Below are 16,172 nucleotides of genomic sequence, written 5' to 3'. Positions count from 1 at the left end.
AAAAGAAACCAATCAATATGGACCAGGAGTAAAAAACAGTAGCAATAATTTGCCAAATGTAATATGTCAATTTCATTTAAAAGAAGTTACAATGTCCTTATTTTGGTTTATTATTCTCGGGATACCAAAACATGATTGAAGACATTTAATTTTCTCCACTGGTTAACTATGATACTTGTCTATAATCAAAAGTACAAAACAAATTGATTTTATTCGTGAGGATGTAACATCGATGTTCGTTCGTCAAGGTAATGATGAACAACACTATTGAGATCATGGTTTCCATTGCACACTGAAATTGATAATTGCTTAAGTTCAAAGTTTGCGTTATTGTCCCACGTTTCAGATAAACGTGTGTGATGAGTATTGTCAAGGCTTGCTCTAGTTCGAGAACGTCCCGATAAAGTGCTATGTCGTCTACTGTATCTACGTCGTCGCCAATATTTAAAAAATTCTCGCTGAACCTGAAATAGGAAATTTGTGATCACGATATTTTTAGAAATAATTGTTTCTGTTTCCAACTTAAATGATGTTTTGGGGCCTGCTGCAGCTGCCTGCCCTGTGGTGTGAGGGTTTTCACATCGTTCATTAAAGACCAATCGGTGGCATTTGGTTGACATCATCATCTAGGAGCGGTTGTTGTCTCTTTGGCAAATCATCAACTTTTTCTCGTTATATTTCAAATAATGATCTCGAACTATTAAATAACGGTGAAGATTGATAAATGTTAATTTTTCAGTTTTTTTCAAGTATGATATGATGTGTAATGAAACTGACAAAAAATAGTTTACTAAAGCAATAGATATACTGAAGTCTTAATGTTTTTAATTATTTCTTTTTTCATCAATGAAACACGATGACAATTAGATATAACCCTGAAATAAAATAAAACCCCATTTAATGTAAAAAATTAAAAGGAAACAAGAAGACTGGGGACATACAACTTGAAAGAAAATATACTCAAAGAATATTCTATAACGTTCTTGACGTTATAAAATTCTAAGACTTTGCATAGAGCTACCATGATCGTTTCTTCAACAAAGTTTATCTTTAGAAATTTAGATTTAAACGAAAAAAGGTAACAACACTGAAATAATGATATACACCAACAAGCAGTCAAAAACACAAATACAGTTACAAAAGCAATAATGTCATTATCCCTAGCTTACCTCTCCATTTAGGAAACAGAAGAGCACGGCGACAGCAAATCCCTGTGGACAAATCCAAATGGAACATATAAAACTGGTGTCAACTTAATACAGCATTCATTTGTCCAGATATATATACTTCAATAAAACAGATTTATATATTTATAAAAGTGCTTCACAGTTACAATACTTATTTCAAATACTGTGAAAGTACCATTGTTCGTTGAGTACTAATATTCGTGGTTTTCGTGGGTAGACTAAACCACGAAATTTGTTTCCAAATGAAAAAGGAGATTTCAATTGATGTGTGTACTGAAAACCTAAAAACCACGAATTCAAGAATCCACGAACATGTGTTTCTTCCCTAATCCACGAAAATTGGTATCCACGAAATAAAGTACCTTCACAATATCAAGATCATCTCATGTTGATATTGCTTTACGTCTCAACATAATCACGGAATCATAAACACTTGAATGATAAGGTATAAAACCATAAAACAATATTTGTATTTGAAAACTGACTAAATGTATATATATATGCAGGTCATGGCAATAAACAGTACTATACAGTATATAAATTTACCTGGAATGAATTAAAGAACATTTCAAAGTACATCCATATGACTTCCTGTTCTAAGTCCATACAGATAGGTACTGCTATAAATACAATGTAATATACACCAAATAATGGTATCAGTACCAGAGTCGATCTGGCAAGTTTCCTAAAAAGAAAAAAATCAGAATAAGCAGATTTCATATAGAATAAAATATAAACTTCAAACTAAATAGAAAACTGCGGTATATGTTGATATATATAAAATAAGATACAAAAGTACAAAAATGTATCTTTTTGTCAGTGTTACATTAATCAATGTGTTTCAATATCCATTCAGTGTAACTCTACGTATTATATTCAAGCATTGATAATGATTGGCATGATATAAATCAAGCCATCTCTCACCGTGCAAAAATGATTTTTTAGAGCTGGAAAGTGTCCGTAAATAAATAAGTGTACTTACCGGAATTTCTGTGGATCCTTTGTGTTTGAAGCATTCAGTTTTGTATATAAAACTCTGATAATATTTATGAAAAATATGAGGTTTATCTGAAATGATAAAAAGTACCATTAAATCTCAAACTGGATTAAAATTACAAGACTTTGAAATTTCCACTCTCGTTAATAGAAACACTAGCTGCGAATTCTGGAAAAGAAACAAAAAGTGTGACGCTGAACGTTTAAAGGAAAAGAACATGTGTCTACTTAATTCCTGCTATAATATTACAACAGTTTTGTCGTAATATAGTCTTTTTACAAGAATATAACAGTGGTATTCAAAACTGTAAAGCACAAATGCAGGAAATAAAGTACAAACAGTTCTGATAAATCCATAATAAAACCAAAAGAATATGTGTACAGGAATCCGATTCGTCGTTAAATTGCCTTAATACAATAACAATCAATCAAAAGTCTTGGTAACAATCAGGCAAAAAAACAAAACCTTCAAAACGACTGTCATTATCCCCACACTTGCAAATCAAATTCACTTAGTTCTTAATTCAAAACGACTACACATTTGTGTGTTAGAATTCTGAAATATTCTATTTGGTTCTGACAGCACTATACTCTTCTGGTTGTCTGCCTTTTATACTAATTTGAAGGCTGTTCAATGAAACTAGAATACACTTTGGAAGATATCATTTTTACCATGTACTACCCACTGCGTGATTATTACTTAGACTTGTCCATTAATATCGATAAGTAAACTTTCTCTTACAATGGTTGTTAATGTGATGGGTCCTTTTATAATCCAAAAGTAATCGTTATCCATTGTGTTCCAGCACCTATACAAAGGAAAAAAACACATACACATACTGTACAAATATACATCCCCTAGGTAGTTATATAGATAATTAACAATCAGAATTACTTTCTTTAATTATTTCATGCATACTTCAATCAAAGTTTGATAAAGCTTCAATGTTATTATCATTTGCCCAATAAACTATATTTGTACTGGAAGTTAATCAGATGATGGCCATTCAGACTAATTCTATTCTCTGAAATTCCCGATATTACTTACTGTAAATTGATAATGAAGGAGTATTCTCATTTTTTGTAAAGCAATATAATTTCCCATTTGGAAGCAATGTAACGTCAACGTGCAATAAAAATTTCATATTGAACTAGTGCAATTATAGTCAAAATTTGTGACACTGGGAATATTGTCCCTCGTATAATGCAAGCTCGCGCAATATAAATTCTACTCGAGGTAATACCCCCTCCCCCAGTATTCATGCAATAACCCTATAATATGATATATTTAGCTTAAAATGTACGTTTCTAGCATATGCATTTAAAGTGATTATTTTAATCAGATATCTTTTACTCTATTTTGCATACACTATATCACATCCCTATACGATATATACCTTATATCGCATCCTACTCAAAACACAGTTAACGTGTAATTGAAATATATGATATAATGAACCTTACATGTTAAGATCTGTTCCACATGTAATATCAACAATAGACATTTATCACCCCTCGGGCTAGTAGCTCTTCGGATGATATTTGGATCTCTGGTTGATGTAATACAGATGTTGGTTGGTGGAAAACATACATTTATACATGTTTATACATTGCATGTTAGCCACTGTTAAAAGTAATGATACATGGCATTTTTTAGCTGTTACTTGACAATCCAATTCATACAATTATACTTTTTTCGCAAATAGGTACTTACAATGTATTTTCATATTTCAATCGAACAACAATCCATGGAATGATTGAAAATAGTGGCCCAGCTGTAAATCAAAACAAATACATTTAATTTATTAATTATTTTGAACACAACTGTGATAAAAGATTATGAAGAAGCTTAGAAACACCTGTGACTCTATTCTGCTCTTAAATGTAGATGTTTACTTCTCTATTCAGTAAAAGATTCATTGGTACGGATTACATAGTATTTTAAAAAGTGTAAAATCCTTACTTTTGTTTTCATTTCGAATCGTAATTTTCTTTTCTACCGAATAAATTCCTTTAAAGTAATAAAAATAAAACAGATGATTGTATTAGTATGAATTATTCAGTAAACATTTTAATCAAGTCTTCGGCAATAAAAAAAGTGGCTCTAAATTATCAATGATATTGAACGAATCCAAAATAATTTATATTTTAATTTTGAAAGACTTTGTACTTCGTTCGTTTATTACGTGTTCACTTGTTGACAAGATTTACAAAACATAAAGTTAAATGCGTTTTGTGTGTGTACCGAATTAGTTCCATACAGGCAAAGTTCCACAAAACAGTAAGTTGAACCAAAATCGATAACAAGTTTGTCCCATATATATATGAAGCCAAATACCAAATTTGAAATCAATCCATTCAATTGGAGTTGAGATAATTGGGATGAAGTTCAGACGGGCAAGATAATTTCAATATACAAACACTCGCTGAATGGAGTATACAATGAACGGGAAGCGATATATGGAACACGTTTAAGAATTAGAGTTAAACTAAAACAATACTTACTCCACCCTAACACAAGGAAAGTCCTGTAAATGTTCTTGGATAAATTATACTTTGTTGACATCACAAATGTATGTAAAAATAGTCCTTCCACGAATATCCACATAAAGTTCGCCGCCAGAACGTAAAAAAATACCACATACACTAACTTGCATATCCATGTCTGAAAATGAGTATTTCTTTAAACAGACAAAAAAACTGTCTACAGATCAAACCCAATTGTTGTTTGTTTAGTTGTTCCTATAACCATGTCTTGCGTTATGTACAATGGAACAAGGAACAAATTGTAGCATTAAACAAAGTACGATGTATGATGTCTCAATTCAATTGAAATTTCACGGAAAATGTTGCAGAACACAAGCAAACATTTCTGTGTTTATCACTGTTAAGGGTAACATTCTATATGCTCGATATGTTTGTAAAGATTAATAAAAAGTTTACTTCATTTATTTTTGGGTCTTTACAGTTTACTTCAATGAAATTGATTGGCGTTGGTGGATGACTGTCTCATTGAAAATCATACCATATTTCTAATTATTTTAATTAATACAGGAAGTATTCAAGTATTGTAAACAAAAAATAAATAAATAAACAAATAAACAAAGAAATAAAATAAGGAAAGGAAAGAAACGTGTGTGTGTGTGTGTGTGTGTGTTTGTGTTCGAGAGAGGAAAAATAAGGTAATATTTTAATATATTGATATTAGCTTGATTTGCATTTGCAATAACTTGATTATTGCTTATTAATTTCTCTGTATTTAATGTTTCAAAATTAACGTACCTGTCCAAAAGCGGTTGAATCTTCTGTCACGTGGGTGTCATATACTTCCGGTGTTATGTCAATATCTTTAACGAAACATATTACTGACCGGAATATGAATGAAATAAACATGTTTATATGAACTGTGTTTCTCTGGCAGTGTAGTTTTCTGAAATGCATAAAATGAATATGTCATTAAGAATTTTGAGTCGCTGAAGTCGTTGTAATGTTTTAAATAATGTAAACAGAAAACTTGACAATAGGGACAAACTTAATCAAGTGAGTTTGTAATTATTATCTTTGTTTATAGGCAAATGATTCTTGTCATCTTAAAGGACTTTTTTTACCTTTTATATCTAATTTTTTATTGTCATTTCGTTTCAAAGTAAATATACATGCACGTGGACCACGTGCAATGTATTTGATTAACCCATTTGAATGAAAAGATTTAGACATGAAACAAGCTCCATATAATGTATATGAATTGCACTTTTTGTTTGGACTGCAGGAAATTCTACAATGGTAAGGCATAAATTAATATTACAACTATTACAACCACCTTTAAAATAATCATAGTATATTACCTAAATCCAATCATCACTATGACAGCTACGATAAGGGATACCAGAGATATTCCGTAACCCACATTGTACAATGTTTGTATTCGGGGTTGATGGTCCTTTAATAAGTAAGTGGAAAAAGGTTTTTATGTTAACAGCAAACACGAAACATTGAATGCTAATGTGGAAAATATTCATTTATTTCGGGAATTCACTCTCTTTTAAAATATCGATAGAAAATGTAATATCCTGTATAGAAATGATATTTTTCAATTCTCAAATAATACTAAAAATGATTGTACTCATGAATGTTTCAGATGTGGCCCACAACGAAATACATCCTAGCTTACGATATACTCAGCATAAATTGTAACAACGAATGAAAAGGAAGACCAGATGGATCTTATAAGCAAATTTAAAACAAAAACCATCACATTGAATTGTATTTACCTGTATCAATTCAGGAACATGTAATCTGTCTGAAGAATTACTAACGCAACCTGAGTAGTTAGACCACGTTCTATTTCGCATCGGATGGAAGTACCATTCTCCATTCTCCATACACTGTCTTGTAACATACCCTAAGCAACAAAATAGACATATATGTTTAAGAAATAAACAGTTCTGTTTTGCAACAGTTACATAGGACACAAATAAACAAACGGAATGCAATACGACAAATTTAAGCTTCTATGATGCTTTTACACAAACAAATAAACAATAAAAAATGTACGTCTGCTACCGGCAGGTAAAAAGCTCAACCTAAATTTTATCCTGAAAATACCTTCATGTAAACGGACAACCATCCAAAATAGACATGCAACATCTGATTGATTGATTGATTGATTGATTGATTGTTGGGGTTTAACGTCCGAGCAGCAATATTTCAGCTATATTCAGACGATGCAACATCTGATGTTACTCCTTAAAACTTGTGTACAGGATATCGAAATTTTCAGTATATTTGATTGGTGTTTTTATAACTTAATTTAACTTTTAAATATATAATCGAACATCAATTTGTGGAAGTCCAATGGTCCTGTAGAAAGTATTCAATTTATCCATTTATCCTATACTCTGTTCATTGTGTTTTGTATATTTTTATTGTTTCTATTTCACATAAATTTCAATCGTTTTTGTATTAATTTGAATAAAAAAAAACACATCTAAAACACTTCAATACCCAAAGTCATCGCCACACAAAAAGTTATTTAACAAAAGAAAAGAAACATGAAAAACTTATAAATACGGGAATAACAACAAGCACTATGAATCGTACAGTTACACCTATCTGAACTTTGAGCCTTGATAAACCGAACGCCTTTCTAAATCGAACAAATTTTAAGTAGCACATTAAAATGCTTCAGTTAACAGAAAATAGCACGTGGATTGTTCATTAACGATATGAATTATATGGAATGTATTGTAGAATTCAGAATTATGGAGTAACTCTATTAATGACACAAGAATACAGTAGAAACAATTGCATTTTGAATGTTAATTTGTTCTTAGAGCAGACAAATTTGAATGAATGATCATACATTTCATCAGATAGACCTATAAGTCAACTTAATAACAAAATTAAAACTGTGCAGCCTTTTTTGGAGTGCATCACATATTGGAGACTTTGCATAATTCTTACAGACTATATAAATATTACTGAAAGTCCAAAAATGGTTCCGATTAGAAAGTTTCACTGTAGTATTATCATACTTTTTTTCAAACTAAGAGACGGCATTTAAAACTTATTCTCTCAACTTCTTGGATTGACATTGAGATAAATGCGAAATACAGTAACAAACTGTAACGAAAACTTTCTTATTTTCGACGTTGAAAAACTACACCATTGAAAACATAAACATTTGGAACGACCCTATATTCTTCAAAATGCTAGCTCTTACTTATGATTAACAAGTAGAAAAACTGCATTCAGTTCACTTTAACCCATATAACAAACTACATGTACAACGTGTGTTATGAATGGACAAAGTTTTATTCAAAATAAAAGGATAATAATAATAATAATAATAAACTTGACTTGAATATTACGATACTGGATAGAGTTTTGAGGTTTTGAAGAAGACCTAGCGATGTCTGAAGTACAATATTTTACACGCCATAGAAATATCAATCACTCATCGTTCCAGTAACATAAACTCTATTGCATAATTTTCTCTGTCACATTTCCTTGTTTCAGACAACGCAATCAAAGATGTCATCAATTCATCTGATAATTTGACATATTTATTTCAAGTCTGGTAGAAGTAATAGCAGTGAATTTCGGTTCCTCGGAAGAAATTATAATGAATCACAATGAATTTTAAAACATACGGTATGTGTATGTGTCTGTTTACTACAAAGTCAAATATCTCTGATGTCTAAGAATGATTAAGAGATAATGCGTTTCTTAAATAGTTGATTTTTGTTTACGATTCCAATACGTCTTATCAATACAAGTTAAGTTACACACAAATAATTGGCAATGGAGCAGTTTAAGCATTCTTCAAACATCTTTATACCATCAGTATATGTATGTATTTTTTTTTCTTTTTCGGTTATTTGGTCTTTTCTATCAAATATCGGCTAAGACATAAGACTTCTCAAAAAAGCATATAATAAACCACCTTTGCTATAAAACGTTTGGTAGGAGTATACAATTTGCACTAAATTCAATATTATTATATTTCACTTTTCATTTACCAGGCTTATCTATCCGTAGGTCGATGCGTATTGTACTGATATTCATCATAAGATTCATTAACGCGCAACAAAAAGGAATGTAATATTATTAATTGACACCTGACCTGCCGAAAATATGAATAAGAAATTACTATCAAATAAATGACTGTTCCCGAAATTAAGGAAATACAAGATGGAATCTCAGAAGGAATACAATGACAAGATAAAATTCATATTTGAGTTTGTGTTCACAGATAGATCTTAATTTTCATGACGAGAACTTTTGGTCGATAGAATAGCAGATGGGCACCGGAATAACATATGTGCTAATTCAAAATCAATGTGTAATAGGACACTCGCTAAAAACATGAACTTTAATCAATTCTAAGGTGATGACTTTTCATTCAGGATTGTCAACTTTCCTTTCATCTGTGGCAACATCCCTTCAGCACCTGCATATGGAGTGTTCATATCACAACTCATACGTTATGCCAGAGTTTGCCGAAACTACGCAGACTTTTTGTATCGATTTGTTTTTGGCTAGAATTCAAGCAAATAGATTCCTGGAACAGGGTTTTGTTGCTACAAGATTGAAGTCATCACTACAGAAGTTTTATGGTCGTCATCATGAACTCGTTGATCGTTTGGATCGTTACGGTGTATCCATCTGCGCCATGAAAACTGATTTGTTCAACGTGTCATAGTTTTCCTTTCATCTTTCGTCTACCACAGACTTGAGATTTTCTATCAGCAAATCAATGGGTGTTTCTAGAAAAGCAGAGCACACTTACCCTACCGGTACACCTGGTCTATGCTCTCAGTTTTTAGTGAAGTCCGAGTTGCTCATTTGCTTTTGTTACTTTGTGTGTATGATTTTGTTACTTTATGTTCTTAGTTGTGTATGTCTGCTTTCCATGTCTGGTCTTTGTCCCTGGATTACATTCTTTTTATTACTGTTATAACCTTGGTTCCCTTGATTACTCCTTCATCAATATGTCACTTGATTTAAAATTTAAAAACGAAAAACACTACTCTCTTTTAATTATAGCTCGAACCCTCAAAATAATAATCATCACGAACACCTTACAATATATTTGTATTTTTTAGAACTATAAGCCTGAAATAAATCGCATAACACGCTGTTCATCAAAACGATAAAAAATGAAACACATTATCTTAATGTGGTAATTCCGTGTTAGAAAGAATATAAGGATGCCATTTGAAATATTCTTGTAACAGATTTGAACGCATGTTTTAAAAAATATAAATCATTTATATAACTGTGGTATAAAAGTTCTAATTAAAAAAATATTTTATCGAATAAAAAAACTTGTTCTTATACCGCTACATAGCTTTGGTTTTAAAACGGTCTTTTCTTTATTTTGGTAGTTGTTATACATTTGTATATGTAATACCAAAATTACGCATGACACAATATAGGGTTTATTCACAAAAATGCAGCAATAGTTTCTCCATGATATATTAAGATGTTTTGTCAAAACTTTGTATGAATTTGTTAATTTGTTTTTAAATGAGTCAATGATGTTCTAAATTTTCAGAGTTATGAGTTTGAAACGCAAACCACAGGACATTAAACCGTGAAATTTTGCTCGTTCACTGTAAGAAATTTTTACTTAAGCTAATATAAAGAGTAACCAAGTGAACCAAAATTCTAGCGGTAATCAAGGGACAACGACCAGAGAGAAAAACAGACACACACAACAAAGAACATACAATAACTAAAATAATACATACAAAAGTAACAAAATGAGCGATTCGAACTCCACTCGAAAGTTGGAGCATGGACCAGTATCACTGATAAGGAAAGTATTCTCTGCTTATCTAGAAACATCCGCCGAATTGTTAATAACAAGTCAAGTCCAGGGTAGACGAAAGAGAGGAGGATGAAACAAATGGTTTGACCATAACTATACTCTCTTTCTAACATTTTTCCCATGTGGTTTTAGCATTTGATTTTCATAAATCGTCCTTATTAAGATGGCAGTTGAATGTGCAAATTGGTTTGATAATGTTTTTAATTCACTGTAAGAGATAATTTTGATTGTTCCATTGAAAGCATGATCAAAGTAAGTTCAATAAAAGTTAAATGAAAATAACACAATAATCAGCGCCTGACCTTTTTCAGTAAATCTTTACGCCCTCTCAAATATACCAATTATACAGAAGTTGTCAATATTGGTTTTATGTGCATATAACTGATACTTCGTTCAGTAGCAAATGTTTTTCCTTGATATACAAATATTTCAATGTTCAATTACGTCCAATTATATGAATAGGATTTAATAGTGCAAATACTAAATTCGCATTGATCATCAGTAAAAATTCAGTCAAGATGACATTAAGTAATTAACATCCTTATTGGTCATGTTTGTTCAACATTGTACTTATACACTTTTATTCATCAGCTAACAATAATCATTATACATAAGAACTGTCAATTTTATCTCTTGAAATAGAATAATGATTAGAGAAAATAAGAATTGGACAGTGATGTGAACAAAAGGTAAAACCAGACATATAGTTATAATTTGGACATTGTCATTGACAGGAAGCATAAAATATTAGAACACACACAAAAAAAAATATTTTGTTTGAAAAAAAAATGTTAGCATCAATGGGTTTTTAAAATGAGAAATTTTTGAGTGGCCAATCGGTTTTTTTATTTCAATGTCAACCCGACAAAAGATAAAAAAAAATTTAAGAATATACGAAAATACATGAAAGCATATTGCAGGGCCCACAGCAGGTTGTAGAATAAAATATTAAAATATTAAATTATTTTGGGGGTGTAGGACACTTACGATATGACTAAATAAAAGTCAAGTCGAAGAAACAAAATATATATACATTATGTTTTAATTCTCAAAGAAATTTTACAAAGAATATAAATGAAATCGAGGACACAAATAAAGACCATTTCAATTAAAACATGCAATCGAAGTCGCCTTTTTATCAATTATCATTTCGAACCTCATTTGGGATTATAGAAATCACAAAACGGGCAAAATATATGTGTCACTTATTCAAACGTCCGTATTACATGTACTTCAATAAATGTATTCCCATTTTTCACCAAAGTAAATCCAGTGTAATGTCATAAGTTAAAAATATAGAATTCAAGATTTACCAAAGATTTTCGACAAAATTGTGAACAAATAATTTAATGTGACGAAACAAGTTTTACAGCAAAACAACGAAAAAATTGTCAAAAAACCTCTTTTGTCTTTGGGAATTTTGAAGTTTGTTCTAAAAACATGTTATTATCTTACAAATTTACAAAAGACTGTAACAATACCGAAAATACAAACGAGAGTAAAATAAAACCGTCCAAGAAACACCAAAGCACGACACAGGAGAAAACAAATCATATTAACCACAAACCAAACCAAAACAAAACAAGACATCGACACAAACGAAATGTGTTAACCGCAAGCTGCCAACAAAAGTACATTTTTTGATATGATCACAGAAGGGATATAAAAAACTATTTAACTGTTAATAATGCATAAATAACCTCTGAAATAATGAAAATATATAAGAAAAAATTATTGTGGCACTTTTTTTATTTGATAGTCGAGTCAAATTCGTTAACAAAATGGTTAACTTACCGTTCTCCCGAAATTTGTGTACATAGTTTGGACACTTCTGTCGTCTCAGACTTCCTGCTTCTGATGGTGGCCAACACACAATTCCATCCCAAACCTGCGGACAGTAAGTTCCTGTTCATCAAATGAAAACATATATGAAATCGTGCAATTGAAACATCATCATGGTAATGTATGTTTTTATATTTTTATTCCCTTTACAACATCTAAAATATAAATATCATTAATTAATCTTTGTTTTACAAATAGGAAAGCGTAAATTTTACATTGATTTGTCATTATAAGACCACTGGCATACTTGACCTTAATTTTTAAAATTGTTTGTTTAAGAAACATTTTCATCTAAAACTGGTATTTATTTGTTTATTTCATATTCTTTTTTATTTTTTTCTCAAAGGGATCAATTGATTAAATTAATATAGGGTTTACCTCTGAGACTTACCATTATCATTTACTGGTTTTAATGACTTAAAGCATTGTAGAAGTGCTCCTTCCAGAAGCGTTTGCTGTACTTGTGCAGTAATTGGTGCCTAAAAGTGAACAGTAGAATTGTTATAATACTAATTTCATAGCGAAAGCCGAATTTTCTTATAATTTTTTTGTGGCGTCCGAGTTGCTCATTTTAGTTTTGTTTCTTTGTACGTATCATTTCGGCTATTTGATGTTCTTTGTTAATTGTGTCTGTTTTCCATGTTTGGTATTTGTCCTTGGATTGCGTTCTTTTAATTTCCAGAATGTTGGTTCCCCTGATTACTCTTCCAAAGATTTCGAGCAACATTGCCATCGGTAATGAAAACAGAGTGAAGAATTTTCTTCTATTTGTGTAGTATTTGACTTTAAACCACTCTACATAGAAATAAATATGTATGGAAAATATTGAAAAGTAAAAAAGTAAAGACAAAATACTAACAAAGAAACTAAAAAAATACCAAATGTAACTAAAAAAAATAATCTATTGAGATTAAAGAATCCTAGCTCTTCAGCAATACTCAATTGGACAGAAATCTAAAGAAAAAATGACAAAACAAGTTTTTTGTGCAAAATTGTGCTTACTTCCGCTCAATGTTTAAAAAAATTACAAATATATGGCTTCAACAGAAGCAGTAGTTCTATCTAATGAGTCTTGTTTGAATAAGAATTAAGTAGATATATCGGTTAAAGGTCAAATATTGTGACTTGAACTGGTTTACCAACTGGTTTAAAACATATATGTATGAATCAACATCAATTGTTTGGAATAATTCGGTGATTGGTCAAGAGTTCATATTTTAAATTATCGTAATCATGGGTTGAAGTTGAGTTTAACGGTCAATTATTACTGAAAAGACCTTATTGAATGTGAAATTTGATAACATGAAATAATGATTCTGGGGCTTTAAGTTGCAAGGGTGAAAAATTAGTGATAAGTTTATAATTAAAACACCAACCGACTACATACATTAACATCAATTTGTTTTTCAACGTTATCATAACCCTGCCTAAACATGTAACTACGACTTTTGCAGTCGTTCGGGAGACAGTTTAAAAAGATTAAACAAACAGAAACCGTTTTTCTTTTCTAAGTTTACACATCTTCGCAAAGCATTGACACTACCGTTTCATACTCACTCACCTTTTATTTTGGATAAAAAGTAGAATTGTCATCATTATCATTCATTTTTCATACATTACAAATAATTTTATATAAACATCGATATTTGAAAAGATGAAACCAGTTATTCATATGAATAGTATGTAAAAGAAAAAAAAAGAAAATAAAAAACGAGAAACTAGTTTTTTTAAATTTCTTTTAGAATATACATATAAATATATAACGATTCAATCAAAAGCTTATAATTAAATTTTGAATTTTGAACTCAGCCAATGCTAATGTTAAATCCTCGGCCGCACACAGACAACGTATTACAACGCAATATTTTGCTACCAGTCAAAACATGCATTAAACACATTTTATCACATTTTTACCTTATTCGCACAAGCAAAGTCCATTTCTTTTTATGGTTTCCGTGAAAAACAATTCATGTACTAATAAAATATTTATATAAGGATAAATATAAAGACGTCAATCCAGACCAGTCAATTAAGAACCATTTCATCTGGCTTCTAAAATTAGTTTTTATTTTGTTAGAATGGCTATTGAAAACTAACAATGATGGATAATGTAGAAAGGAAGCATATTAAACACGCTTTAAGTTAATGGAACCAAGATTGCTTGGAGTACATAAGTACATCCTTTCCCAATATAACTATAGATGAGATTATTCGAGTTACATGTTTGTTATTGCTATAAATGCAGTTGCTGTGGTGTTGATGTTTTTTGTTACATCAATGACATAATAAAGGGAAAAAAGAATAATTGATTTATCATTGCTAGTCGGAAACAGACTCTCAAAGCAAAATCTTAGTGCCAATCACATGATTTGGTAAGAAGTCCTTGAAATACGTAAATTGTGTTCGGCAAAACATCTAAAAATAAACATGTCCCTGGAAAGGGTTGGCTTAACAGCTAACTGACAGTATATGTACTGCTGAAGTGAGAACAGTTAACTGACATCATAATGTAGGGGTCTTTTAAAGCTCTGTCAGGAACTGGAGATAAAATAAAATTAAATGATTTTTTAAAGAGTAATCAAGGGAACCAAGGTTATAGCGGTAATCAAAAGAATGTAATCCAGGGACAAAGACCAGACATGGAAAACAGACATACACAACAAAGAACATAAAGTAACTAAACTCATACATACAAAGTAACAAATGCAAATGAGCAACTCGGATTCCATTAAAAACAGGGAGCATATATCAGGTGCACCGGTAGGGTAAGCGTCCTCTGATTTTCTAGAAACACCCGCCGAGTTGCTCATAAAAAGTCAAATCCGGGGTAGACAAACGAGGAAAGGAAAACTGTGACCCGTTCGCATGGTGCTGATGGATACACCATAAACATCAAGGTGTTGACATTTTTAATTTGAAATTTTCACACATTTATTAGAGGTCGTTCAAAAAGTTTGAAAATAAAAAAAAAACTAGTTTATTCTTTAAAGTCAGCACGTTTAATTAAAAAGTGTCATTGAAATAAAAATATTTGATCAACTTAGTAATTCATTGAAGCATGGGTAGTGTAATAAACTGTGTCAGATACCCCTTTGTGTCGGGACGCTGCATTGCTATTACTACACTAATACTAATATCGGATTAAATTCGCTTGCAATATAACGGGTAGCGCTTACTTTTTTACCCTTCCGGAGCAGTAGATGTTATTTCTCGTACTTAAGATTTTTGTGATACGTCTTTTTTCCATATTCTTCAGTTTTAATATGTAATCTTTTTATTCGGTTTTGGTACATTGTGTATGTATCCTGTTTTCACGTGTTGGTAATGTATTTTGATTTTGGCGTATTCAAATTATCCCACATAGTTCACGTTTCGGTATTATTTTGCCAATATTCCCTATCCACGCAGTCTAAGTTTTATATTTGTCTCCACAGAGAACCTTAAGATAGATTGCTATCACTACCTAATCATTTTACTGCTCGAATGTGACTTATATTGTGATATGTTGTGTATGTCTGTTTACCATTTCTGTTCTTTGTCCCTGGATTACATTCTTTTGATTACCGCTATAACCTTGGTTTCCTTGATTACTCTTTCACATTTAAAATAAACATTAATAAGCTAAAAAGGTAGTTCTATACCATAACACTTTGATACAAGGAGGTCCGTGTAGTGTGCCGACAAATTGGACCAATTAACTTCTAGCCTGTTGAATGTACAATATCTATCAAAATTCAATTTGACACTGAAGGCGTTCTATTGTAATCAATATCTATGATTCACTTTCCAATTACAATAACTTCGGGACAAGG

At 31.0% G+C, this 16,172-nt stretch overlaps 1 protein-coding gene across 10 annotated transcripts in view; it reads right to left on the bottom strand.

Moving 5' to 3' along the window:
* Window positions 1–192: 192 nt before the first annotated feature.
* Window positions 193–16,172, bottom strand: part of LOC148603529 (parathyroid hormone/parathyroid hormone-related peptide receptor-like) — a 35,731-nt gene continuing 19,751 nt past the window's right edge. For 8 of the 10 annotated variants that reach the window (XM_088551399.1, XM_088551394.1, XM_088551392.1 and 5 more), the window contains 12 exons: window positions 12,752–12,839; window positions 12,313–12,423; window positions 6,455–6,585; window positions 6,029–6,123; window positions 5,466–5,613; window positions 4,689–4,848; window positions 3,898–3,958; window positions 2,926–2,992; window positions 2,170–2,255; window positions 1,734–1,872; window positions 1,170–1,211; window positions 193–464 (listed from right to left, as the gene is read on the bottom strand). In XM_088551399.1, coding sequence (XP_088407525.1) covers window positions 210–464; window positions 1,170–1,211; window positions 1,734–1,872; window positions 2,170–2,255; window positions 2,926–2,992; window positions 3,898–3,958; window positions 4,689–4,848; window positions 5,466–5,613; window positions 6,029–6,123; window positions 6,455–6,585; window positions 12,313–12,423; window positions 12,752–12,839 — 1,383 coding nt within the window. In that variant the 3' untranslated portion in view covers window positions 193–209. Of the gene's footprint in view, window positions 465–1,169; window positions 1,287–1,733; window positions 1,873–2,169; window positions 2,256–2,925; window positions 2,993–3,897; window positions 3,959–4,688; window positions 4,849–5,465; window positions 5,614–6,028; window positions 6,124–6,454; window positions 6,586–12,312; window positions 12,424–12,751; window positions 12,840–14,274; window positions 14,912–16,172 lie in introns of those variants that run through there. The other 2 variants (XM_088551400.1, XM_088551401.1) reach the window with 2 other exon arrangements.

Source organism: Perna viridis, chromosome 11, assembly GCF_037379345.1.
Source record: "Perna viridis isolate PV_CMFRI_1.1 ecotype Kerala chromosome 11, ASM3737934v1, whole genome shotgun sequence".
In the NCBI taxonomy this organism is placed as follows: Eukaryota; Metazoa; Mollusca; class Bivalvia; order Mytilida; family Mytilidae; genus Perna; species Perna viridis.
The sequence above is the reverse complement of the archived record's forward strand: the minus strand, read 5'-3'. Positions and strand labels throughout refer to the sequence as shown.